We start from the raw sequence: 27,761 nt of genomic DNA, 5'->3' as shown, positions 1-27,761 counted from the left end.
CTCTCACTTTATCATTATTAAATTGTTTATTTACATCAATTTTATTGTCATTGTTTTATTTTAGAAGCGAGTCTTGACAAAGTCGTCATATAATCTCGTTCAATACGAGATACGAATCTCAATACGAATAACGAGCCACCATACAATTGGGAAAAGGCTAATGTTGGGCCAAGACTCAAGGTTATTTTTCCACAAAGGTAAATGACAAAGCAGATCTCTGACAATGACAATGGCTGGTAAGCGAAATCACAGAATTACTGGTTGACATAAATTGAATAAACTGACCGAAAGACTCAAAAAGATTTTTTTATTTCCTATGTTAGAGCCCTTTTATAGTAACCTAGGACCCTAACTTAGCTATCTAAGTGCCTTAAGTAAGTAACCTAGGACCCTAACTTAGCTATCTAAGTGCCTTAAGTAAGTAACCTAGGACCCTAACTTAGCTATCTAAGTGCCTTAACTAAGTAACCTAGGACCCTAACTTAGCTATCTAAGTGCCTTAACTAAGTAACCTAGGACCCTAACTTAGCTATCTAAGTGCCTTAACTAAGTAACCTAGGACCCTAACTTAGCTATCTTAGTGCCTTAACTAAGTAACCTAGGACCCTAACTTAGCTATCTTAGTGCCTGAACTAAGTAACCTAGGACCCTAACTTAGCTATCTTAGTGTCTTAACTAAGTAACCTAGGACCCTAACTTAGCTATCTTAGTGTCTTAACTAAGTAACCTAGGACCCTAACTTAGCTATCTAAGTGCCTTCACTAAGTAACCTAGGACCCTTACATACAAATGTACATGTAGCTAACTTAGGGTCCTAACCGAACTTAGTAACCTAGGGATATTACATAGGTACATGTATCTTAGGCCCTTAACTTATATAGTTAGTAACCTATGGTCCTAACATACCTATCTTTGGGCCTTAACCTAGCCTTTTAGGGCTCTAACATAGAAAAAACATCCGTATATGTCCTCAGTTAGCCACCGTACAAGCATAGACTGATTAGACTATTATTACCTGTGTATGTTGGTGATGACGTTCCTGACACATAACAGGATTTTGTTCTGTTTTGTCACATTCATTGACATTATCTATACAAAAATGACCATATATCACCAATTACTTATAAAACATTTTACAGTATAACAATGCAGGGTAACGCTGTTGGTTTGGCCCAAGTTTACCTGTATGGAATGACAACGCCTGTCCATGGAGGTCAAAGGGCAAGCCCCGCGGCTGACGTCGTACAGACGGTAATTAGCCCTGACATATTTCTCCAATTACAGACATGTTCGGAATGATGACAGCTTTTGTTTACAAAATAAATACCATCAAAGAATGTTACAAACAGGAAATACAATGTTGGAGCGTGTAACACGAAAACTCGCTTTTCAGAACCAATGAGATTCAAGGGAAATAACTCCAATTCATCGGTAGAGGAACGTGGACACGGTTTTTTATAAGGCTTATAGCTATTCTATATAACTGTGACGGTATATGTACCGATATGGGATGTCCCAGGGTGTGTATGTGTATCGGAATATACAGTCATCTTTAAGTGGTACCAGGACGCTCGCGAACAATGGCGTTTTTACTGACCTTTATAGGAATTTCTATGCTTCGTAAGTATTTTGTTTCTTATTTCATTTTTGTAGTCAAGTTCCAACAAATGTTAAACGTACATGTACGTTTCGTATAACAATCTATAGTAATAATGAATATCTTTTTTAGTTAAAACAATGTTGTAAATATCATTGTTTCAACACAGAGATATTGGACTGTTCCTCTATTTCATGTTACAAGTATTATCGTCCCTACACAAATAAAGAACTAATTATTCGCAATTTCACTGAACGACAGATCACATTCATAAAACAAAGCATTGATTTGTTTAAAGTTTTTTTTTATAATACCATTCACCACAATTCAAACACTTCATCAGATATAAAAATGGGGCACATGCAATTTATGGTAATAAATTGAAATTCTAAATATAATGATAACTTTATAAAGATATTTATTAAACATACTATTATTATTATCATTCAATTAATAATAGCTACAAATTCTGTGGTTAGAGAAAACATTATCAAAAAATAAATTAATGGAAATATGTATATATATTAAAATAGTTCTATACTTAAATCTTCATCTTTTTTAATTTCATACGGACTAAAATTTAACACATACTCAAGTAAACTGCGTATAATTTTACACGACTCATGCCGTATTTTTGTTTCATTTCGTACTGTTGATCGCCCGGTCTTACGAAGCCGCACAGATGTACATAAGCGATTAAAATCATACTAGTGAGCTATAGTTTATAATTTCTTTATTTCATTTCAAGCATATTCAAAGATAGTACAATTGCACATCGCACATATGTGCGCGCGATGTCCATACAATCTGCGGACGATGTGTGTACGCTGTTTTGGTGAGATGTGTGATCCCCCAACTGTAATATGTGTCGTCTGTCTTCTTTGTTGATATACAATATGGCGGATATTACACACTTGTGACGTCACAGCTACATCTAGATAAGTCACTATCTAGGACGAACGACATATTCGCGTATGGGTGTGTTTTCCACGATATGGTGGATATTACACACTTGTGACGTCACAGCTACTGTACATCTAGATAAGTCACTATCTAGGACGAACGACAAATTCGCGAATGGATGCGCTTTCCACGAAACTGAGCAAATCTCGTAAACGATACTATATTTTCGCAAAAAAAAAAAAAAATGTTTACATTAATTTATTTTACAACTTCATCTAACAGTAATAAAAGTACACTTAAAGTAAAACATGCAACATGTTTTAAGTATTTCAACTTTAAGTGTACAGTTTCTGTCGATAAGTCGGTGTTACGTTTGCACCTACCGATGTATATATAGGTTTGATACGACGAGTTTTACAAGTAATTCCAATATGTTTTCATAGAAGTCTTGCACTTACCTGCACAACCTAATGATTGTTCATTTCTGACAAAAATAAAAGATATTTTCAAACTGTGCTACACTGTCTTCTTCTTCTTCTTCTTCTTCTTCTTCTTCTTCTTCTTCTTCATGGGGGGGGGGGGGGGGGGGGTAATGTATTTCTTATTTGAGATACCAATATTATTTCTTTTTCTCCAGACATGTTAGCTACTGGAGCAGCACAATCTACCAACGGAAGTGGTGTCACACAACCGGAGTCACGTGGTGTTGCTGCCCCTCCTCCTCATTCTGGCACAGCCAGGAAAGTCAAGCGAGCCCATGGATCAGTAACAGACATCCCCGAAGAGCGCGAGATTGGGGAGGACGTTACGACAATAAGGGGTGGAATAACTCAGCCTACTCCTGCTGGTGTGTAAATGATACATACGGTTCTTAAAATATTAGTTTTTGAATCGTCTGCAATGTGCAAAATTGTTTAATGAACGATTGTGACTTATTTCAGAGGATCCTGTTGAACAGCATGATTTGAGTCCAGGCGCGGGAACCCACACGACGCAACCTATGAACACACATTCTTCTACATTCCACACAGGAACGACAGTCCCGTACTTCGACCACCACTATACCACGACAGAGGAAATGGAACCGGAGGACAGCCTCCCGGGTATGTACACCAGATATTAAAGTTGTGTTTTGTGTTCACGTATGATTAGGAATCAAATCAAAGAAGTATATGTTACTAATTAGTAAATATATGTACTAGATATATGTATTTTGAAAAAGAAGAAAACAGTATTGAAATATTTAATCATTATTTCAGAAAACTGTCATGACATAATTTAAACTCCCAAACTTCCAAGCGTGTCGGATTGTAGATATATGGTCTATGTTATTTTGGCTTTTCAAGGCCAATGGTGCCTGAACACAGCCTACTCAATATTTCATTTTGTGTCATCATACTCATAACCGATTCTTTGCACAGGGACCGGAAACTGTCCACAGTTTGAAGACATCACAAAGGAACACCATGTGATCATTAGACACGAAAACTGCGAAATGTAAGTGATACAATATTTTTGTATCCAGTTGAGTTTATTGTCTCGTCGTGGTGATAGTATGGATCAGTTACAGCTTAATATTACAGAGAAAACGTAACTAAACTAAAAATCTTTCCAGAGTTTAAGGTTTTTATGAAAGAATGGATGCTTATTTGTTTCTCTCTATATACGTCGGTCATAAATTAATACGCGATATGTAATTTAATGAATCATAACGATTTAAAGGACCTTTCTAACACTGATAATACCAATCAACTACAAATCACGGTTGTATGCGAATTTTCTATCCAGTTTTCGATGATGATGAAACTCTTTTCTTTTCAGATTTATATCTCATGACGATTCTATACGATGGTTCGGACAGCCGGGATTAAGGTAAGAAGCACAGAATAGAAAATCAGCCGGATATTATCGTACTGGGCTCCACTGATTGTTTGTACGGGAAACGTTATTTCTAGCCGAGGGGTAATAATTTTGTCATTCACAATGTAGCAGTAATAAAAGATAGAACACATTGTTTACGGAACCCTTACTGTAAGAACTACTTGGGAATGACGTAACACAAAATCGGTAGGTCATGATCAGAAATAAATATTTCGTTGAAAACATGACTTTTCCAAAACCAATCCTTCTCAAAAATATCCACGATTTGGCCTGGCATTAGAGCCGAACCGTGTCAGGTACAGTAAATGCATTATTGTTTAATGTTATTTATACTTGTCAGTATTGTCAATTAGATATAAAACGACATCAGAGAATCATTGTACATGACCATTTTCTATTCATTTTTTGTTGTTGTTTTTTGCCTTTGTTTGCTTGCTTTTTTGTTTCTTTTGTTGTTGCTGCGTTGTCATTGACCAAAAAAATTACCTCTCGATCTTCTTGGCTCGTCGTCACAGCCGAAAATACCGCGCCTCTCGCACGTAAATTACAGGTGTCTTGAACGTAATCAGCGGAGCCCGGTCAGTACGATTTTACCGGGTTAAGGGAAACACGCCTAAAACCACGATTTCGATATATCGTAGTATACCATTTGCTATACAGATATTTAACTTGACTCGATGTTGTTACGAATGGTAACCGATTAAAGTGACGACGTTTTATGAGGTCATATTTCAATATTGTCCTTTTTAGATAAGTACGAACTGTTCTAATTACCTACCGGCTATATACTGTATTCGGACTAGTTTTACACGTGCACAGTTGGAAATGTCAAATACAAATAAGAATTTTATCGACAATTTTATGAAGGATAAATCACTGTTACGTTAGAAATTATGAAGTCTTTATAAATACTAGTGTAAGAAATTATTTGAATTTGTTACACACGTACTGTAAATAGTATATAGTATATGTCCCAGATATTATTAATCAGCTCTACTTTCCTTTCTGGACTGGATATATCTTCCCTCTTAAGTAATAGGTAACGAGAGTGATTAACGACATAAGATGGTAGATAATCCAAGTTTTTTGCTCTAATTTCAGCCCACCATCTGTCTACGTCAGGAACTTTGTGTGATCTAGCCAACCTTTAACATCGTCGTCAGAAGATCGAGTTGTCTTTCTTGTCTTCAAAATGTTAGTCACTCTATTAAATAATTCCCATACCCACATTTTTTTTACCGAAGTCTGTGTTGTAAGGGTCTCCGGAGGCACGGATATTTCTGTCCTTTTTAGCAACACTTGTGTAATTAACGCGTGTACGTTACCCCCAACTTCATTCAGGTGAGACAAACAGCTGAATCATGCACTTTTATACATCGCCTCGTGCTATCCCTTGATAATTGTTTGTTTTTGTTTAACGTCCTATTAACAGCCAGGGTCATTTAAGGACGTGCCAGGTTTTGGAGGTGGAGGAAAGCCGGAGTACCCGGAGAAAAACCACCGGCCTACGGTCAGTACCTGGCAACTGCCCCATCGTAGGTATCGAACTCGCAACCCAGAGGTGGAGGGCTAGTGTTAAAGTGTCGGGACACCTTAACCACTCGGCCACCGCGGCGCCTACTCGAACTCGCAGGACCTTGATAAACTGGGTGACAAGCTGTGTAGGTCCATTGTTTTGTACCTTTGAGAAGCACAGATAGTTGTTATAAGGAGATTCATTGTTATAAGAATATCATGATTATAAATAAGGTTATTACAGTTTTAACTATTATTAGGTCAACTTTTATTAAATAACTAGCAAATTAACCGGAATTTAGAAAATATCCCTGGTGATATGATTTTTGATTTTGTTACAGCTATATATTTGTACTGTTACATCAGTAATTTTTTGTGATGGTTTTATTTTTCCAAATCCATGGTGCTTCAATCCATCCACGACATGATAAAACAAGAGGCCCATGGGGCCTGTATCGCTCACCTGGTTGGATTTGACCAAATGTCAAAATAATGTTCATGTTCAATTTGTTAATACATACATATACAAAAATGTACTCTCTGAAAGACCATATGGATTATTTTTACACCATAATGGTGTTTAAAGAAACTAAGTCCCTTAGGGTGGGGAAAACCCTTTGGCCTATTTTTACATAAGAATTGTGTTTATCCCATAATGCCCAGCGATACTATACATAGTTATTGGATTGAGGGTCACAGTAACCATTTATGCAAAATCTGTTCCCCCATCACCACGGATGTTTCTGACCAAATTGGGTTCAAATCCATTTAAAACTCAAATCTCTATTTCCCCTTTTTGGCCCCTCAATTCAGGCCCCTTGGGGGTCAGAGTCAATATTTATATAAACTCTCTTTCCCCTCTTCCCCTAAGGATATTCCACACCAAATTTGGTTCAAATCCATTCATAACTTTATGAAAAATAGCGATTTAAAGGATAAACCCCTATTTCCCTTTTTGGCCCTGCCCCTCAGGCCCCTAAGGGTATAGAGTAAAGATTTATACAAACTCGGTTCCCCTCCTCCCAAGGATGTTCTTGACCAAATTTGGTTAAAATCCATTTAAAACTTTATGGCAAATAGCAATTTAAAGACTAATTTCTATTTCCCCTATTTGGCCCTGCCCCTCAGGCCCCTCAATATTTATACAAACTCTTCCCCCCCCCCCCCCCCCCCCCCTTCCTTTCTGGATGTTCCTGACCAAATTTAGTTAAAATCCATTCGTAACTTAATAATTAATAGTGATTTAAAGGATTAACCCCTATTTTCCTTATCGGACCCCACTCCTCAGTCCCCTGGGGATTCAGAGTAAAAATGTATACCAACTCGGGGTTCCCCTTCTCCAATGAATATTCCTGACCATATTTGGTTAAAATCCATTTAAAACTTTATGACTAGTAGCAATTAAAAGACTAATCTCTATTTCCCCTACTTGGCCCCGCCCCTTAGGCCCCTAGGGGTACAGAGTAAAAATTTATATATAAACTCTGTTCCCCCTCCCCTCAAGGATGTTCCTGACCAAATTTGGTGAAAAGCTATTCAATACTTTAGGACTAGTAGCGATTTAAAGGAGTAACTCTATTTCCCCTATTTGGCCCCGCCCCTCAGGCCCCTGGGGGTTGAGAATAAAGATTTAAACAAACTCTGTTCCTCTTCCCCCAAGGATGTTCCTGACCAAATTTGGTTCAAATTCATTAATAACTTTATGACTAGTAGCGATTTAAAGGATTAACCCTATTTCCCCTATTTGGCCCCGCCCCTCAGGCCCCTGGGGGTTCAGAGTAAAAATTTATACAAACTCTGTTCACCTTCTGCCAAGGATGTTCCTGACCAAATTTGGTTTAAATTCATTCATAACTTTATGACTAGTAGCGATTTAAAGGATTAACCCTATTTCCCCTATTTGGCCCCGCCCCTCAGGCCCCTGGGGGTTCAGAGTAAAAATTTATACAAACTCTGTTCCCTTTCTGCCAAGGATGTTACTGACCAAATTTGGTTCAAATTCATTCATAACTTTATGACTAGTAGCGATTTAAAGGAGTAACTCTATTTCCCCTATTTGGCCCCGCCCCTCAGGCCCCTGGGGGTTGAGAATAAAGATTTAAACAAATCTGTTCCTCTTCCCCCAAGGATGTTCCTGACCAAATTTGGTTCAAATTCATTAATAACTTTTTGACTAGTAGCGATTTAAAGGATTAACCCTATTTCCCCTATTGGGCCCCGACCCTTTGGCCCCTCGGGGGTCAGAGTCAACATTTATGCAAAAATCTGTTCCCCTTCTGCCAAGGATGTTACTGACCAAATTTGGTTCAAATTCATTCATAACTTTATGACTAGAAGCAATTTAAAGGAGTAACCCTATTTCCCCTATTTGGCCCCGCCCCTCAGGCCCCTGGGGGTTCAGAGTAAAAATTTATACAAACTCTGTTCACCTTCTGCCAAGGATGTTCCTGACCAAATTTGGTTCAAATTCATTCATAACGTTATGACTAGTAGCGATTTAAAGGAGTAACCCTATTTCCCCTATTTGGCCCACGCCCCTCAGGCCCCTGGGGGTTCAGAGTAAAAATTTATACAAACGCTGTTCCCTTTCTGCCAAGGATGTTACTGACCAAATTTGGTTCAAATTCATTCATGACTTTATAACTAGTAGCCATTTAAAGGCGTAACTCTATTTCCCCTACTTGGCCCCGCCCCTCAGGCCCCTGGGGGTTCAGAGTAAAAATTTATACAAACTCTGTTCACCTTCTGCCAAGGATGTTACTGACCAAATTTGGTTCAAATTCATTCATAACTTCATGACTAGTAGCGATTTAAAGGAGTAACTCTATTTCCCCTACTTGGCCCCGCCCCTCAGGCCCCTGGGGGTTCAGAGTCAACATTTATGCAAAAATCTGTTCCCCTTCTGCCAAGGATGTTACTGACCAAATTTGGTTCAAATTCATTCATAACTTTATGACTAGTAGCGATTTAAAGGATTAACCCTATTTCCCCTATTTGGCCCCGCCCCTCAGGCCCCTGGGGGTTCAGAGTAAAAATTTATACAAACTCTGTTCCCTTTCTGCCAAGGATGTTCCTGACCAAATTTGGTTCAAATTCATTCATAACTTTATGACTAGTAGCGATTTAAAGGATTAACCCTATTTCCCCTATTTGGCCCCGCCCCTCAGGCCCCTGGGGGTTCAGAGTAAAAATGTATACAAACTCTGTTCCCCTTCCCCCAAGGATGTTCCTGACCAAATTTGGTGAAAATCCATTCAATACTTTAGGACTAGTAGCAATTTAAAGAAAAAGTTGACGGACGACGGACGACGGACGCTGCACCATGGCATAAGCTCACCGGCCCTTCGGGCCAGGTGAGCTAAAAACAGTACCATTGTTCATGTTTATTGATAATACATCATGATCATATGCGAACAATCTATATGCTCCAACAAAAGCAGTAGAAAAATTATTATTTCTTCTCAACTTTAATTTTCAAACAAGGTCGTGGTTTGCTAGGTCCTGCGAGTTGGAGTAGGCGCCGCGGTGGCAGAGTGGTTAAGGTGTCCCGACACTTTATCACTAGCCCTCCACCTCTGGGTTGCGAGTTCGAAACCTATGTGGGGCAGTTGCCAGGTACTGACTGTAGGCCGGTGGTTTTTCTCCGGGTACTCCGGCTTTCCTCCACCTCCAAACCTGGCACGTCCTTAAATGACCCTGGCTGTTAATAGGACGTTAAATAAAAACAAACAAACAAACAAAAAGTTGGTTAATGCTGCCATATTTATACTTTATCTTATACCTTTGCTCTTAGGTAATGCAAACTTGTTATCAATAAGTTGCGTCCTTGTTCATTCCTCTTTGATATTTTACCATAACCCTGCATGTCTACACATTTCAAAGCTAAACTTCATAATCTCTTATGGATTTCTTTTTATTTAATTACCTTCAAATTTCCCGTTTACAATTCATAGGTAAGGTATGTTATATATATCTAAAAGTAGAATGTGAACTAACTCTGTGCATACCAATTTACACCCCAAGATGATAAAGAAAGCACGGGGGCGTTTCTCAGGTGCCAGGAAGGTTTCCTGCTAATTAACGGTGGTTTTTGACAGATTCACGTTGATTCAGGAAGTCGTAGATGCTGTTGTGATTTTTGTCCAATCCTTTTTTTGCCTTCCCGGCAGCATCCAATACTTCTGATCGACTTGGGGCTTCTGTTCTGATACATGGCTTTGATCACCAGTCCGCCATTTTGTGATAAATGATAACGTGCTTTTTTCCCCTGACATTCCGTATAATCGTGATTTCGGCTAGATATCCACTCCAATAACCAAAGTATCTGGTTGAGTGTTAACTACCTCATTTCGGGATCAATATGCTCGAAAGATTATAATAACAAGTCAATCAGTCAGATAGACACCAGAAGAGTATTTTTTTTCTATAAAATTTATTGGTCCAAAAGGACAGAAATAAACATCACCGGTATACGTCCACTTCAGATCATGTGTATAGATGGCAGCAGCAGTACCCGGAAGTGTAAACACAATCATTTTTGTTGAGTATGTTTCGTTTCTGTATATAAAAAGGTTGTCCTTCGCAAAATTGAAGTAGTTTATCTACATAAATAACAACCAATGAACCGCACACACACACAATAGTTATCAACCAATGAACCACACATAGATTAGTTATCAATAGATGAAACACACACCTATTTCAGTTATCAATCGATGAACCACACATACATTACAGTTATCAACCAATGAACCACACATACATTACAGTTATCAATCGATGAACCACACACCCATTACAGTTATCAACCAATGAACCACACATACATTACAGTTATCAATCGATGAAACACACACCCATTACAGTTATCAACTAATGAACCACACGTACATTACAGTTATCAAACAATGAACCACACATACATTACAGTTATCAACAAATGAACCACACATACATTACAGTTATCAACAAATGAACCACACATATTAGTTATCAATCGATGAACCACACAACCATGACAGTTATCAAACAATGGACCACACGTATGTTACATGTATCAACCAATGAACCACAGTGGCATCTCTATCACAGTTATCAACGATAAACCACAGTTATCAAAAAAATGCAACACTTGTTCATTCAGTAATTTCAAAATTAAACAAAGTTATTGTCGTTTTCTGTCATATTAAAAATCGTTCTTGATTTAGTTATCTCCATGTCAAATGAATCACCGGGAAAACACAATAACCATTATCTGTCATCACGAACGTTAATAAGATTTACCGAGTTTGTCGAAAAAACATGCTCGCAGTGTGTTTTTCGGTTTTGGAGCTGGAAAAAGAACTAGTTCTGGGTGTTTTGTGAGGAATTTCCAAGCATACCTATCACACAATTCTCGTGTAAACAGCTTAAGTACCGCCATAGCATAGTTCTTTCCCGGACAGATCCGGAGACCACCTCCAAATGATAGGAATGCCGCTCTGTCTTCACCCTGGAGTGGTTTAAGCCATCTATCGGGATTAAACTCTGTCGGGGTCTGTGAGTGTGACGTCATTCTCGTGCGTGTCTCGGAAGCCGCAGATCACTGTCCAGTTTTTAGGAAGAGCGTACCCCTGAAATAGGAAAAGTGACGTCATCAGTAATATTATCAAAAACATACAAAATACTTAAACAAACACAGACACGTGTTATTATTTTCTATTTTAACTGGATTGTCTTTTTCCTTTCTCAGTATACGTTGTGTATGATTACATTACACAAATTTATGTTAGAATAGGAAGAGGAAGTCAGTGATGTAAGATTGATTATAAGATATTCAGTTCTATACTCAACATAAATTCATTAAGTATCCTAGACTTCAGTAAAGTTTTGTACTAATGTTAATGATCACTTTGAACTCACCTCCATTATGATAGACTTTGTGACCTTCCGGTATGCTCCGCCAACAGGTGGAGTAATCCTTAGAGCTTCCTTCACCACACAATCCAAGTAACAAAGACCTGACGCGTTTCCATGCCTTTGGCTTTCGAGATCCTCGCGAACTTTCTGTAACACTGCTGGGTTCCGCGTGAGATGATAGATGATGGCGAACGCGCCACTGCTGACTGTCTCGCTGGCGTTCCACATTAGTTCCACAATGGCGTCTAATAACTTTTCATCACCAGGGTTCGCTTGCTGGACAAGATCGGCCCCATAAGCTTGTAGCACGGACGGGAGTTCACTAACATTTCCCCCTTTCTTATTCATAATGGCAGCAAATATTTTCTTCAGTTCTTTCTTTGCCTTGAGTCCCTGTAAAACAACAATAAATACATCTAGGTAATTTGACAACAGATGAATGATTTCTGTGGAGATATAATAATAACTCATTTGAAAGTTTTTTCTTATAATTTGACATACATGATATACACAAATTATGGTAGGCCGGTCGGACACTATCATTTAAATGATCTTATCAAATTATTCACATTGATACATAAGGCCATTAAAGTGCAACGTGAACTGCAGGTCTAGTTTTGAGAACGTCAAATCGACACCAAAAACATACAGACAGGATTTCATGTTGTTCGCTTTACTTTACAAATAAACATTACCCGCTTACCTTGTATAAGCCAAATCCTGGTAGGTTGATTGGTAGAGAGAAGATATTGTCAGTGAACTGCTGGTACAACACTTTGATCCTCCGGTTGGTGTCCATCGGTAAGTCAATATCCACTAGAAATTTCGCCGCCATTTCAGTGAATAGTGCTCTTATTTCTAGATAAATGTCGACGGATGGTTCCGAACACCATCTCAGCATGTGGTCGTTGATGAGATTAACAAATCCAGTCCGATGTTTTCTGAGGAATTCCGGAGACAAATACTTCATTAATTGGACCTTGCGACTCTTGTGGAGAACACCTTGGGACATGCTCAATGCGTTAGGTCCGAGGAGTGTCCGAATGGATGTTGGGTAACTGGAGTTCACCGTCTTGTTCTCGCTTTGAAGTATCTCTCTGACATTTTTATTACCAGTGACACGGATTACTGGATTTCCAAACAGGTGTGTCTTGAATATTTTGCCGTAGAGTCGTCTCCTTTCCCGGAAAAAGTTTACCTGAAAATGGTACCTTCAATTTTACTACCGGTAATTATATTTATCTGTTATCAGTTACATTGAGGGTTATATACTGTCTGGGTTAATTTAAGCATTCTTGCGAACTCGAATTCTAGTGCATTATCAACTTTAACCATTCTAATTGCATCATTGGATATTTGGATTCACAATGTTTGCAATGCAAAACAATATCACTAAATTTCGTTTGCGCAACCATAATCAAGCGCAATGTTCCCTGGACTCACGTCGCTAACATATGAGAACCGCTCACGTTATGATTGCCTACAGTAGAAATTTGTTGATAACGAAATACTACACCAAGAGTTCCGATCTTTGAAAATTGATAAGTTTGAATAAGATCTAAACTTAACACGCTTATTTGACCTACCGAATAATTAGACAAACCATTTACGATTATATTATTTTTACTAAATGTCAATAAGATTATTTTTAGCCATGACTCAGCTTGTACAATCACATAAAAAATTAATAGACTTAGTTTTTCTCAATATGAGATATTTATCAGATATGATAATTCCAATTCATCATATATGTTCGTGTTTTCGCCCAAGAAGCATGTTTGATTCCTATACAATTCGTTCAGACATACAATATGAAAACATATTAAATAATGCTTATCTATCATTCTTAATATATCACTCACCTTCTGTACTGCCAGCTTGAATGTTTCTCCAATGATAGGCCACCCCAGGGATCCCGGGGGTAGGGGCGCAGATACTGACTCGACATCTCCTGACATCACATATTTGACAAAAAGGAAAACAGTCAGAAAAATTAAAACGGCTGTTTCCAACATGTCGATGTTATTCTCAGATCAAAAAAAATATCAATGAATTGTAACTTCTTCGCGAATTACAGATAGTTTGATGTTCGAGTACTGTGTTGGATACTGGAACATCAGAAACTAGAAAAAAATTCTAAACTTACCTCTATTTATACGAAGTGGAAATGATATTTAAACTTCGATTTGCGTGTGCTGACTACGTCATCAGCGGTGAGAGGTCGACAACATCCACGAGTGAACTCTGGTATAGGAGTAAACGACCTCTAGATCACACACACGGTCTGTGAGTATACAGTATTAGATACGTTCATTACATAACGACATGTGGGATGTGTTTTATGAAGGCATTCTACTCGAACAAAACTAGACCACAGTGGCCAGATATCGACAAGGCAAGATATAAAAATAAATAAGAAACTATTTGTAATAAAACATATTCAGTTGATCTAGTTACTCCACTTGTATAGACAGAAGTTGACTGTAGTATTTAAGACAATCACTAAAGTTGTTATTGAGAGGGCAATCGCTGTGTTTCCCTATGGAGAGGGCAATCACTGTGATTTCTCTATAGAGAGGGCAACCGCTGTTTTCCCTATAGAGAGGGCAATCGTTGTGATTTCTCTACAGAGAGGGCAATCACTGTGATTTCTCTATAGAGAGGGCAACCGCTGTGATTTCTCTATAGAGAGGGCAATCGTTGTGTTTTCTCTATAGAGAGGGCAATCACTGTGATTTCTCTATAGAGAGGGCAATCACTGTGATTTCTCTATAGAGAGGGTAATCACTGTGATTTCCCTATAGAGAGGGCGATCGCTGTGTTTACCCTATAGAGAGGGCAACCGCTGTTTTCTCTATAGAGAGGGCAACCGCTGTGTTTCCCTATGGAGAGGGCAATCGTTGTGTTTTCTCTATAGAGAGGGCAATCGCTGTGTTTTCCCTATAGAGAGGGCAACCGCTGTTTTCTCTATAGAGAGGGCAACCGCTGTTTTCTCTATAGAGAGTGCAATCGCTGTGTTTACCCTATAGAGAGGGCAACCGCTGTTTTCTCTATAGAGAGGACAATCACTGTGTTTTCTCAATTGAGAGGACAATCACTGTGTTTACCCTATAGAGAGGACACTCACTGTGTTTTCTCAATTGAGAGGGCAATCACCGTGTTTTCCCTATAGAGAGGACAATCACTGTGTTTTCCCTATAGAGAGGACAATCACTGTGTTTTCCCTATAGAGAGGGCAACCGCTGTTTTCTCTATAGAGAGGACAATCACTGTGTTTTCCCTATAGAGAGGACAAACACTGTGTTTTCCCTATAGAGAGGGCAACCGCTGTATTTTCTCTATAGAGAGGACAATCACTGTGTTTTCCCTATAGAGAGGACAATCACTGTGTTTTCCCTATAGAGAGGGCAATCACTGTGTTTTCTCTATAGAGAGGGCAATCGCTGTGTTTTCCCTATAGAGAGGGCAATCACTGTGATTTCCCTATAGAGAGGGCAACCGCTGTGTTTTCCCTATAGAGAGGGCAATCATTGTGTTTTCCCTATAGAGAGGGCAACCGCTGTTTTCTCTATAGAGAGGGCAATCGCTGTGTTTTCCCTATAGAGAGGGCAATCGCTGTGTTTTCCCTATAGAGAGGGCAACCGCTGTTTTCTCTATAGAGAGAGCAATCACTGTGTTTTCCCTATAGAGAGGGCAACCGCTGTGTTTCCCCTATAGAGAGGGCAACCGCTGTTTTCCCTATAGAGAGGGCAACCACTGTTTTCTCTATAGAGAGGGCAATCACTGTGTTTTCTCTATAGAGAGGGCAATCACTGTGTTTTCCCTATAGAGAGGGCAACCGCTGTGTTTCCCCTATAGAGAGGGCAACCGCTGTTTTCCCTATAGAGAGGGCAACCACTGTTTTCTCTATAGAGAGGGCAATCACTGTGTTTTCCCTATAGAGAGGACAATCACTGCAGGTTTTCTTTAGACAGTGCGCTCTCATATCGTTCACAAATCTGTCAATCGTTTTACTTGTTCAAGATTTCTGACAACCTCTCATGGCATTCGGTAACACATGTACATTAGATGTTGGGTACCGGAATCTGCCAAGGTGAGCCGAATGCCTCTCAGGCATGACAGATCTCACGTTCTTGCAAAATTGCAATAACTTCACGGCGGGAATATAATGACGTCAGAGATTTACCGATAATTAATTTTTACTGCGAAATGAAGCGATATGCGTAAAAAGCAAAGTGATCAACAACAGCAAAAAATCGTGACATGATAGCGCCGCGAAATCAAACTGTAAAGTATGCGTATGACATCACGATGCTGTTTCAGGAAGAGCAAAATTACATATATACATAAATGTATTGTATTGGTTGTGATGTGCTCATCTTCGTTAAAATATTTCTGTCGATGCAGTAAACTATATGATATCGAACCCATGCACGTTTTAAAGAAAACAAAACAATAGTTTAGGACTGCCTTAACAGCAGAATGACTCATGTCATAAGATATTAGTGTATTACACAACAATCGCCTCGTGATCTATTGTTGTTATTGTTTTGATTAAACACGGGGTTTTATTGAAAGTGACACACATTTGTAATTTCTTCAAGCTACAAATCACGGAACTACCGATGACGACTCGCCATTGTAAACGTTTGTATGACAGGACATAGACCCGGGGGTATGTGTCAAAAAAGGCCATCAAACCCAAACACAATTTCAACCTCATTTTCGTCAGTGCGATGTGTTTTTTCTGAACAATAACTCCTGGTTGACGTAGATGCTAGACTATGCAGATAATGGTGATAATCAAAATGTGGTTGTCACAGTTTTCTAATATGCAGGCGTTATATACAAACAGAGGTCACAAAATACGTATTTTACTCGATCCTCAAGGAGCATATCCAGTAAATCGTATTCTGGTTGCTTTTCACATCACGTGTACTCAAAACAATATACACGAACGTGTAGATCAACATTAATTGAAACAGATGTATCTGATCTTTACAAAACAAAAAAGGAAATGTCGTACACTGCGTATCAACGTCATTAGCTTACCCGTGGCTAAGTAATGAATGATCTGTATTGTTCCTGTTCTTGTCTGTACTTTCTCTTCTTTCCCTCTTCCATTTAATCGATTGATGACAATGGGAATTACAGTAAAAGCCTAAGGAAGATTAAAGAAGAACTTTCTGAGAAAGTATTGATAACAAATTTCAAGTGTCAAAATCCAAGATTACCTTCTGTCGGCCATTTTGTTTTCCCAGTCGGACTCAAAATTAAATATATACAACCATTAACTTGGGCTTTCATAACAATGGGTCAAATTATGTCGTCTTCTCCAAATAAGTGATTGTGTTAGAATAAGTAAGCTTCCGCATTGGTAAGTCTGTAGGTGGAAGACTCCAAACCGAAACCACAAGTTAATAATGGAATGAAAATAATTAGTCCATATTTTCTTTAATACAGTAATGTCTTCAAATTCCTCACTGACATCATCAACTTCAGGGGGTTAGACTTTAGTGTAAGCTTACCTGCCACGAATTAACAGGTGTGCTAATTCTGTTACTCCGGCACCGGCTTCTTAAAGCTTATCAGCCTCTTGCGATATGTTTCTGAAAGGCTTCTAAAATCCACAAGTGTAAGCACAAGCTAATATAATCATAAGTGGTCTGTAGGTATAAAGTAACGACAAAATAATGTTGAACTATTCTTTTTCTTTTAATTTTACCATGATAACATGTAAACGCTTTTGCACAAAAACTCACTTTAAGTATGTACCACGCATTCTTTTCATTTAATATGTTAAAGGTCTTAGTATAGTTAAATATCAACTGATTGTTGAAATTATTTATTCATTTATTTATTTATTTTTCATATTTTGGGTTGAGCCGTTGGACATCAAAGTGTTTGGGATACTTTTTGTTTCAACTTCACATACATAAATGTACTTGTATCTTACACAATGTGTATATAAAGATGCTTTAATTTTACATTGGTATTTCATGTCCCGAATTTGCTATGTGACCACCGGGGAGCTAAAAAATTTGATTGTTTCTGATGCCTATGGTATTTACGGGATGAATTGGAATTTCCTCCAGAGAAACTGATTTTATTTGACCGTTTTAAAAAAGCGGTCACTGCCACGAAATGATTGATTATATCACTTACTGTGTAACACTAGAACTATATCCTCATTCCCGACAAACACCATTCATATTTTGTTTGTCCCCCAACTATTTAGGTAAATGCATGGTACAAGAAATGTTCAATTATCACAGATCTCATAAATATCACATCACATATTTATATCACAATGAGTATTGAAAATGTCACAGCATCACATAGCTCGAGTTTCCTCTGCTCAGACGTCATGTCTGGTATATCAGTGAAAACTCAGGCGAAGCATCACAATTATAATTGGAATCTGGAGACTAGCTTATTTCCAATGGAGTCCTTAAGTAAAGGTCTTATTTAGCTATACATTATTTCAATATATACAAATGTATATAACAGCACGATGATGTTCAATGTTATATCATATTTATTTTTTGACAGTTTTCAAAACAAATAAAGAACATGGATCTTAAAAATTAATGTCTCCACTTACATTCTATAACTTAACTAATGCAGAAACATGTGATCTGGTCAACTATCAACTGATAATCTGTCTACTGGATTGCCTCCAAGAGTTGCATGCGAGTGAAAAATATCAAAATATTAGCCCCCACGAGAGATACATATTTTGTATTACAGTATGTTAGATATTCTGTTAATTACAATTTATAGGAAAATATTCGATTCAGCTTTTAATTTTCCCCGTTGTCGTTTGTAAGTAGTGTTTTGATTGGTAAAATTAGAAAGGTGATATTTTGCAATAGTGATTAATATAAAATAAGGTGATATTTCTCTCCTAATAAAACATTACCATATTTATAGAATGAATAATTTTCGATAGTTCACCAGTAAAAATGTAAAATAATTAACTTAAGGGTGTACCTATCATAAGTTATATGTAAAATACAATTCATAATTTGTAGTTAATAAAGTTATTTATTTGAGCGGATGCTAATACATATCAACAAAAATCATCGCTATAATTTTATCATAGTGAAAGTAAAAATATTATAAGTTATATACAATGCACGTCAAATTCCCAGGTTCTCACTACACGGCTGACCGACATCAATGACAAACTATAACACAGAACCTTAATTGTTATATTCACTTTTTAGTTATGCATATTTTATTTATAAGGGGAAAAATTACAATTGCACAAAACTATACAGACAACTAAACTTTACAGACAACTAAACTTTACAGACAACTAAACTTTACAGACAACTTCCAACTGTCCATATAATGTACTGACGGTTTAAAATTAAACAAATTAACAGACAAGGCATTAAACCTGCTGACGTGCCAGTTTGGTATTGATTATTCAGGATATTACATATACAGGATATAAACAATGCTTAATGACTTTTTGGAACTTTTAAAGCAATATAAAGTCAACATTTTTCTGATACAGACCAGTAAGGCTCTGTAAACAAGACAAGAGGTTAGAGGCCAGTACTGGTGGACATTGACAGGAGGCCACGGTTCACGGAACATATACGATATCATTACTACCCACCGACGCAATCGCCGCCGTTCACTGGGTCGAGAGGTCGGGCAGAAGGCAGGGGTGATGTACTGGCGGTCGAGTTACGGGGCACGACCTTCAGTTTATACACGATATAGTCAATTCGTGAATAGCTGGGCCGTCCACGGCAATCATAGAGTATATGATTTTGTTTTTATTTTTATTAAAAACTGCACAGCTAAGTATGTAAATGTTTATTGGTTTATCGTGTGTATTGCACTGATGAAAAACATATAAAAGCTAATTATATATACAAAAAATACACAGAAGTTTCATAAAACATAGACTTGCCAAAATAGAAATTTGCCAAAAAGAAAGCAAAGACAATTTTGTCTCAAAGAAACTTTTTTAGTATATTTTATATTTGTTTTTATTTTTTGTTTTTAATTCTCCGGGAAAGTACGTATTATGTAATGGGTGTAAGAATAACACTAGTTTTATCAATTGGGTATACATGGACATACTTTTGTATTTATTGTTGTTTAGATTTAACCAAGGTAAGTGTATCTTAATAATTTGTCGTCATTTTTAACATTTAACCGTCATTCCGACAGCTTCATATTGCTTTCCTCGTTTCCATTTACAGTTTAGACATTTTTAACCAAAGCAATGGCTTTCGTATGTGAATTGATTTCTACAATTTTACATGTTATAGGATAAATTTTCACCAAATAAAGACACTATGAATATATAAAACACAAGGAATATATATTGCTTACTTTAATCCCTGCTCAACAAGTTTCGGTCATTATCGACGTCACATGTGTTACAAATAATATACGTACACTGTATAAGATTGATATGTGTACTGTAAGTAAAATATATCAGTAGTTATATTCTTTTGTATTATTGTCAGATATCACAATCCTCTGTCATTGCCATCAGGCCTGGTTTAATATATATACCTGGGTAGCTGTTTGACGTCATCACATATATAATTCATGGTTTTTTTTCCGTGTACTCCGGCTTTCCTCCACCTCCAAAACCTGGCACGTCCTTAAATAACTCTGGCTGTTAATAGGACGTTTCAAATTAACCAAATCTCCAGCTGAAATAAAAACAAAAATAGCTTTCTGTAAAATAAGTTATATTTGGACTATCTTCTAATTTTCTGAAAGTATGGTTTGCTAACTTATCGAAACCGGGTCAAAGTAACAATCTCAAAGAATTATGGTTATTTTTTGTTGGCAATATTGTCCCACTTTATATACAATTCTTATGGACAAATCCCGGGACCAAATAGGGAACTTTAAATTTGTGCATCATTTGTATATTATCATATTGGATTCATATATCTACATAAGTATATTGAACATAACCACACCAAAACGTTAGAAAAGGGGTAAACAAAATATCAATGGAATGACAAAATATAGTGTTTCTTTAAAAGATATGTTGAATAGTGTGGCTCTCGCTCTAAGCACAAGTCATTCCCGTAACATAGAAAAATGCAAACCGTTACTTCCAACAAAGGCATATACAAAGATATATTACTTTAGTGTTGAAGTGGTATTATAATTCGGTGTTTCAGGGTTGTCCTCCTCCCTTCACAAGAAACAGATTACACGCAATAATACAGGAGGCAGTTCAGTGATAAAGAGACATCAAGTTGATAGGACATCTCAGAAAATAGACGAGATGAGACGAGTGTTACATAAACAACATACATGATCAACATAATAACGAAGTCTTGATACAAACTCAAAATCAACGAAACGAGGGCAAAATATAAACAAACAAAAATGCACGGGGACTCCTGAAAAATAACAGAGATGATAGGATCAGGTACTCCGGGAGAGTAAGCACCAAATTTAATCATTGTGTCGACCATGAAGCTTTCCAATGAATTCATCAACTGCACCCTTGAAATCTTATAATTTGTCCGTAAGTAGTAGTCGACATTTGTCATGGAATCGTGATAATTGGAACAAGACCTTGAATATTGAATCAATTGGGAAATGTAAACACGGTTTGGGGAAGCAGGGATGTTGCTAACTAGAAAAGAGATATTAACATAAGCGAAATTAAACTCATCGTCATCTAGATGTCATCTCTCTCTATTAATATGATTTATAATATTCAGTATGAATGATGAGAATATGTCATAATTATATTGGCGATACGTGTGGAAATCACAACATGGAATACTGATCATGTTTGAGAGGCTGCGGTATGTTCGTGTTTTTCGCCTGATTGTTTTGTTGTTATACATGTATTTATACTGATGGGCTGTAAGGCCTAAAGTTAAATAAAAAATGAATTGATATGGAATTATGTCATCATGCGGTATGTTATACACATGTCTTCATTGTGATAAAACTGTTTATGTTCGAGACGAAATGTGGTTCCATCTAATCAGAAATTTGGATACAAATTTCTTTATATATCTGAATGATTCTTCAAACTTTGATTTAAGTAATATTTTGTTGGGAAGTACATTTAATTATGAAATGTCAAACGAAGATAATGCTTTTTTCAGACTCACAAATCTAAGCTTTTATATCAAATGTTTAAAATATATGAACCACTTAATTATCAATAATTATCCAATGTATTTTAACTTGTAAAATAACTATGTACATTTACATGATCATCATCTGAATGTTGTTTGTACTTTTTTGATATTCTGTTTATGAACTCTTCATTATTTGGTGGTAATAAAGAGAATGATGATAATATTAATGATAGACCCTATGACTTTACTGTATATACATGTATATGTGCGAAAGGTCTTTACCGTTACTAGTATAAGTTATAATGATATGTGAAATACTTTTGTTATAGAGAGTTATTGTACTCGCTTACTAACAATGGTAGATATATACTTGCATAAATTGAAAAATATGCGATACAAAACTGATATAATAAAACAATACCCTGTTGTCAATATATTATAAAAATATTATCTGTATAACACCCGCAGTAACAGAAACCTATTGAACAGTATCTTACCGACATTTTAACTTTATTTGAATTGTGTGATGTTATTGGAGAATGTATAATATGGTATATACAATTCAATATTGCAGTGTTTGCAGTGAGTTCCTCTAAGGTCGGAATGATATTTTCCCTCTTATGATAAGGAAGCGTCAGATAACAATTTCACATTAAGATAACTAAACAAATAAACTAAATCCAATTCACCAACCATATTTTACATTTTAAATTATCTCAGTGTGTAGATTGTATAAGGTCCCGTACAGAGGTACATCTGTAGCTGTTTGCTCCGTGTCTATAACACGTGTACACACACGAGATGGCCCTTGTTTCAACCTACAAACATACACCTAACATTGCGTATAACTGTTGTAAGGCTATCCGTGAACTATGTGTGAACTTTTTCCGTATGAATGGTCCCCGACCTCCGTGATACCCTTACCGTACCGGTTTCTCACCTCGCCACATTTAATGAGTGGATGAACAATAACATGTTTTCTAATTTACATTGGTGCAAATGAAGTGGCGTTGCTAATTAAGAAATTATGGATGTTAAGTCGATTTTCAAATCACGATCCTCTCATAAACCACATAAAACATGTTATCAATTGATAGATAAGATGTCTGGTGCAGAAATGGAGATGATACAAAATAGTTATATTGTGTGCGATCAATTATAACGAAAACTCGACTAAAGCCATACATACAGAAATTACAGACCTACCAACGGTACACAAGTTTCCCGTTTCCGTTCCCTGCAAATTGTGTACAATTATGTACATAAAAAGTATATAAAAAAATGTATTCGATTATTCAAATTCGCGATTTACAAATATAACAAAAATGTGTATTTTTGACAGGGCACTATGAAACTGTTAATGACTGCTCAATCAAATTATCTACTTTCCGAAATATACGCTATCAACAAAAATAGTAACAAGGCTGTCGGCCGGAAGAAAAAAATCTTAATGTGCATTCTGTGTCCAATCTCTACCAACAATGATTTTTATGCCCCTCCCCTTTTTTATCATTATTACCTCGTAACATCCACTCTTTACAAGAGACATATTTACCTGTTGCTGTGCTTGATAACAGTGTATAGTCCGTTTCTATTTTAGCTACCACGCTGCGATGAGGATTATATTTGTATGTTTTTTACGATTTTATAACGATAATAATAAAGTGAACATGAAGAAGTCTTTTGTATTTCTAAATATGTGAATTCATCTGTCATAGCAAAATAATACCAAATGATACGCGCTGTAACGAGAGACACGTTACCCCCTCTTCGCTAATATATAGCGGTTTTTCAATCAGTTAATTAGGATAAGAATTATGCCAAAAAAATACATAAATAAAAAAAAAAAAAAAAAATACGAAATAAATAATAAAACATCTCCAAATATTGAAGTTAATGCAGTAAGTCGCACGCGTTGTTATAACTTGCTAAATCCACAAAATTCTATGGGTTGTAGTTTTGCATGAAAAGTTGTCTGAAAATGCTGGTTTGTATGCCCAGTACGGCTATAGGCCCTCCGCTATCGCCGAGAGACAAAACCCTTAACACTTGGAATACTTATACCCTTATAGTATATTTATTAAACATGTTTGACCTTTGACACATATACACTGTTTGTAAGGAAAAGTATAAAATCACATCCTTGGTTAATATGTATTGTCTAGTTATCATCAATGAATGACAAATAATATCATTGATCTTTAATTAGACCGTAAGTTTTATGATTACGTAGCGCGGGCAAAATAATATCAAATGTCATCAATCTAGGTCAAATCGGTTTAATTTAAGTCATTCTCAAAATGAGAACTAGATAAATCATTAAGGAAATCAACAAGCATCGAACATGTATGACTTAAGGTCATGATTTGACCATCTAACTTTGCCTTGGTCAAACTGTATCCCCCGAAGCTTTGTGTTGTTAATATGTTGCAACGACAAAGGCCTAACAAATAAGAGAATTCACGTTAAAGTTCTAATGCGAAACATTATCTCTCACATATGTACAGATACATGTACCTGTTACTTATAATAGTTACCTCTTTATATTACATATATAGGTCTGAATCGCCTCCTTCCATTATATATGATATATTGTGCATTACTTTTCAATTGATAGGGGCCCTTTTGATAATAGAACAGGAGGTCAGTAATGCCTGATCCCGCATTTTTTCCTTACTTTAAACTTCCTGTCCATTATCAGGGTCACTAATACTGATAGTAAATGAATCACAGTGGCCCTAAATACTTAAACAAACACCTAATACTGCCAGAAATATGTGTTTGTGATCGCTGCATTCCAGGAGTATATATATACATTTCAAGATATTGGTATATCACAGTGTTACTGATTAACTAGTATACATAGGATATCAACACACTGATGTTAACTAATTGTACAGTACCACGAAGTCTATATCACCCTACTTTCTATATTATATATATAAATACATGATGTACATCTGTAACATTACTACTACCACTACATGTTGGAAGTTTAAACTACAAAATAATGATACTAATTTATTACTATGTTTGATAATTTTGTAATGCGCTAATAAATCATGGCCTTAGAGCACCCAATCCTATTGTGTATGTTTATTCTTTGTATATTGTTTCGTTGTGTATGGTTCTTCTAGTTAAGGCATCTATACCCGAGACTGGATAAATTCCAAATAAAGTATACAGCGGCAATCAGAAAATGTTGATAGAAATTTTGAAACTTTAAAAAAGCACCTGATTCATTATGACTTCTTCAGCCATAGTCTACTATATTGGATCCATTGTAATTAAAACATGTAATTACCAAAAATATCACTTCTCTCCTGACATTATTAAATATATCCGGATTAAGTCTAAATTGTGCCATTGTTACGTAACCAATAAGAGGATCCAGGCGTGGAAATATATATGCAGCCCACATAAAAACCCACTTGTCCAGTTTTACCCACTGGAACTCCGGGTGTTATCTAAGTTATGCTTAATCAAAATAGCAATGCTCCATAGAGCATGTCATTGTTCGAGGCAGGGCGACAAATGCTATTGATAAAAATCACCTAAATCCAGTCTCAAATGTTGCCTAGCATATGTTTCTAAAAGGAAATCAGTAAATAAATAATTTCGTCTTATATTCGATAAGAAAAACTCATATGCGGACGGGCGTCAGTGAGACATGAGACAGAATCAGTCTGGGTAGTATGGGCAGGGTTTCATTGAGGAGCCACGTATAGACCTCTGTGGTACACCCGATAATGTAATCCTTAGTGGCGACAATATATGATTATTATCCAATAGGATTCAAATCACTGTAGATTCTCATGGGATAGCTTTAGTAACTTTATTTAGTATTACTTTATGATCGACCAAGTCAAATGTCTTCTTGAGATCAAAAAAAATAGTTCCAATGATTTCCTTATTGTCAATGTTTCTACTCCGCTGACCAAACTTTACACGTTCTGTTTGACATGGGTGTTCCGCTCTAACTCCAGCCTGCGCAAGATTAATTAAATTTAAGTCACTGAGATCGAACCCGGGACCTATGGCTTACTGATCTTACGCTCTACCGATCGAGCTAAAGAGAAGATCTCCCTAGCCGAGCGGTATATTGCGGCTAGTATTTACCAGGGTTACATACTCCCCCTCCAGGAAAGAACTCGTCTTCGAGTTTTCCAGGAGAAACCATCAGTATCATTACCCAGATATTTATTAAGATGATTCGTTACGTATCTTTCAAATATTTTGGCCGGAGTGGTAAGGATTGATATTGGTCGGTGGTTTCCGGGGTCATCTTTATTTCCATGAAGAGTTACTTTTGTTTCTTTGAGCTTATTTGGAAAATACCATCGTGGATACTTGTGAACGATATGAGGAGCTATAATGCGTTCACACATTTTAATGATTTTTGGGTTAATACAATCAATAGGTATAGCCTTATAAGAGTTCAAGTTATTTATGATAATATATATGTCTAGTATTCTGATGAAAGGTATCACCAAGTTGATATTAGAGGGTATTTCTCTCTCGATATTAATTTTAAGTTGTATATGATCTTCTACATTTGACACTTTCTTTGTAATATTCTGCGTTATAATAAAAATGCTTATTAAGATGTTCAACAATGTCCTGTGGAGTATATGGTTCGGAATCATTATCTATTTTCAGAGATGTTAGTAAACGACGACAAGTTGCTTTGGATGTAAACGATTTTATTTTAATTGACTCCATAGTGAAGAGGTATTTTTAATGTTTTCAATGGCATTCTTGAAGTATAACTCCGTTTTGATGTGATGAGTATGTTATCAAATTTGTTTCGACAATACCGATATTCTGTCAAGTTTTTTTTTTATCTTACGGTGATAGCCGCACACATTTCTAGCTCGAGTAATTTCATCATTATACCATTCTGGTTGTAGTAGATTGGCCCCCTGTATCTAGAAGATTAAAATCATAAATAAAATTGAGCTTTGTGATTTTGGTCCCTCTGATCATCTTCGCTAGCCAAGGCTTCTGATTACGTTACACTACACGTGTAGTGTAACGTAATCAGAAGCCTTGGCTAGCGAAGATGCCTCTGATATGTTTGATTCTAAGTTTCAAACTAGGGGCAGATAATCTAGTATTAGAATTTAGCTTGGTAATAACTTAAGGTCTATGGCTAGTCTATGGTTGTCGTTACTATTTTACTCTTTCGTCCTGATAGATACATGCTTGTTGAGCAGTAATTAATTGATAAATTGATTGTTAAGGACGAGGACAGTCGCTTTAGGCTTCATTGGCGTCACAAATTTAAATATTTCATTGATATTAGCATCAATAATTTTAAGAGATTGTTTTATGCTGTTTTGCCAGGCGGAGAGAGACCACGCGCAAAGACAATAGTACTTTGATATTTGGGTTTTGGCCCTCGGAGAGTAACAGTACTAGTGTAGTATATATATACTTTCATTTTTTTCTCGTTCCTAGAAAGACAACAATTATATATATATATGTGTGGCATATATTGATTAAACATGGGGCTTTTATATTTGGACAGTCACTAGAATTCTCATTATACGTCCCTGCAATTGTATGATATGCTATTTCGCGCACAAGGAAATTAACGCTCAAACGCTCTATGTCCGTTTTTAATCAAATTGGTTCTCTGGGCAAAATTCGTTAGTTGACTGACTTGTCCTTTCAATTAATCTTCGATATATGTATACTAAGATATGTTGGGTATCTTGATATATTTATCTTCTGCTGAATATGTGAAAGAAAATAAGACTGGTAATATATGTGTATTTCAAGAATATTTGAATAAAAAACATTTCTTGTTATCTTAAAGAAAATATGAACTGATTCTGCCCAATCTTGCCCAATCCTGTCAATCGTTCGAC

The 27,761-nt window shown here is 36.6% G+C and overlaps 2 protein-coding genes across 2 annotated transcripts; one reads left to right on the top strand and one right to left on the bottom strand.

Moving 5' to 3' along the window:
• The first annotated feature begins 1,375 nt into the window (after positions 1-1,375).
• LOC117339221 lies at positions 1,376-5,610 on the top strand. The gene is made up of 6 exons (XM_033900695.1): positions 1,376-1,620; positions 3,138-3,347; positions 3,442-3,603; positions 3,922-3,997; positions 4,322-4,372; positions 5,483-5,610. Exons 1-6 carry the CDS (start codon positions 1,581-1,583, stop codon positions 5,514-5,516), a joined length of 573 nt encoding a protein of 190 aa, XP_033756586.1. The 5' UTR covers positions 1,376-1,580; the 3' UTR covers positions 5,517-5,610.
• Positions 5,611-9,581: 3,971 nt separating this feature from the next.
• On the bottom strand, positions 9,582-12,806 carry LOC117339790 (cytochrome P450 26B1-like). The gene is made up of 3 exons (XM_033901500.1): positions 12,498-12,806; positions 11,798-12,187; positions 9,582-11,508 (listed from the first exon to the last, which is right to left on the bottom strand). Exons 1-3 carry the CDS (start codon positions 12,804-12,806, stop codon positions 11,416-11,418), a joined length of 792 nt encoding a protein of 263 aa, XP_033757391.1. The 3' UTR covers positions 9,582-11,415.
• Between the last annotated feature and the right edge of the window lie 14,955 nt (positions 12,807-27,761).

This window comes from Pecten maximus, chromosome 12 (assembly GCF_902652985.1).
Source record: "Pecten maximus chromosome 12, xPecMax1.1, whole genome shotgun sequence".
Classification (NCBI taxonomy): Eukaryota; Metazoa; Mollusca; class Bivalvia; order Pectinida; family Pectinidae; genus Pecten; species Pecten maximus.
Note: the sequence above shows the minus strand (reverse complement) of the source record. Positions and strands in the feature narration are given on the sequence as shown.

What these genes read in the sequence shown, in the direction of transcription:
- LOC117339221 (XM_033900695.1), top strand. Translation starts at nt 1,581, where the DNA reads ATGGCGTTTTTACTGACCTTTATAGGAATTTCTATGCTTC. An exon ending in TATAGGAATTTCTATGCTTC is followed by an intron (nt 1,621 to 3,137) that starts GTAAGTATTTTG and finishes CTTTTTCTCCAG; the next exon opens with ACATGTTAGCTACTGGAGCA. An exon ending in TTCGGACAGCCGGGATTAAG is followed by an intron (nt 4,373 to 5,482) that starts GTAAGAAGCACA and finishes CTCTAATTTCAG; the next exon opens with CCCACCATCTGTCTACGTCA.
- LOC117339790 (XM_033901500.1), bottom strand. Translation starts at nt 12,806, where the DNA reads ATGTCCCAAGGTGTTCTCCACAAGAGTCGCAAGGTCCAATTAATGAAG. An exon ending in CAGGATTTGGCTTATACAAG is followed by an intron (nt 12,188 to 12,497) that starts GTAAGCGGGTAA and finishes GTTGTTTTACAG; the next exon opens with GGACTCAAGGCAAAGAAAGA. An exon ending in CAAAGTCTATCATAATGGAG is followed by an intron (nt 11,509 to 11,797) that starts GTGAGTTCAAAG and finishes TTCCTATTTCAG; the next exon opens with GGGTACGCTCTTCCTAAAAA.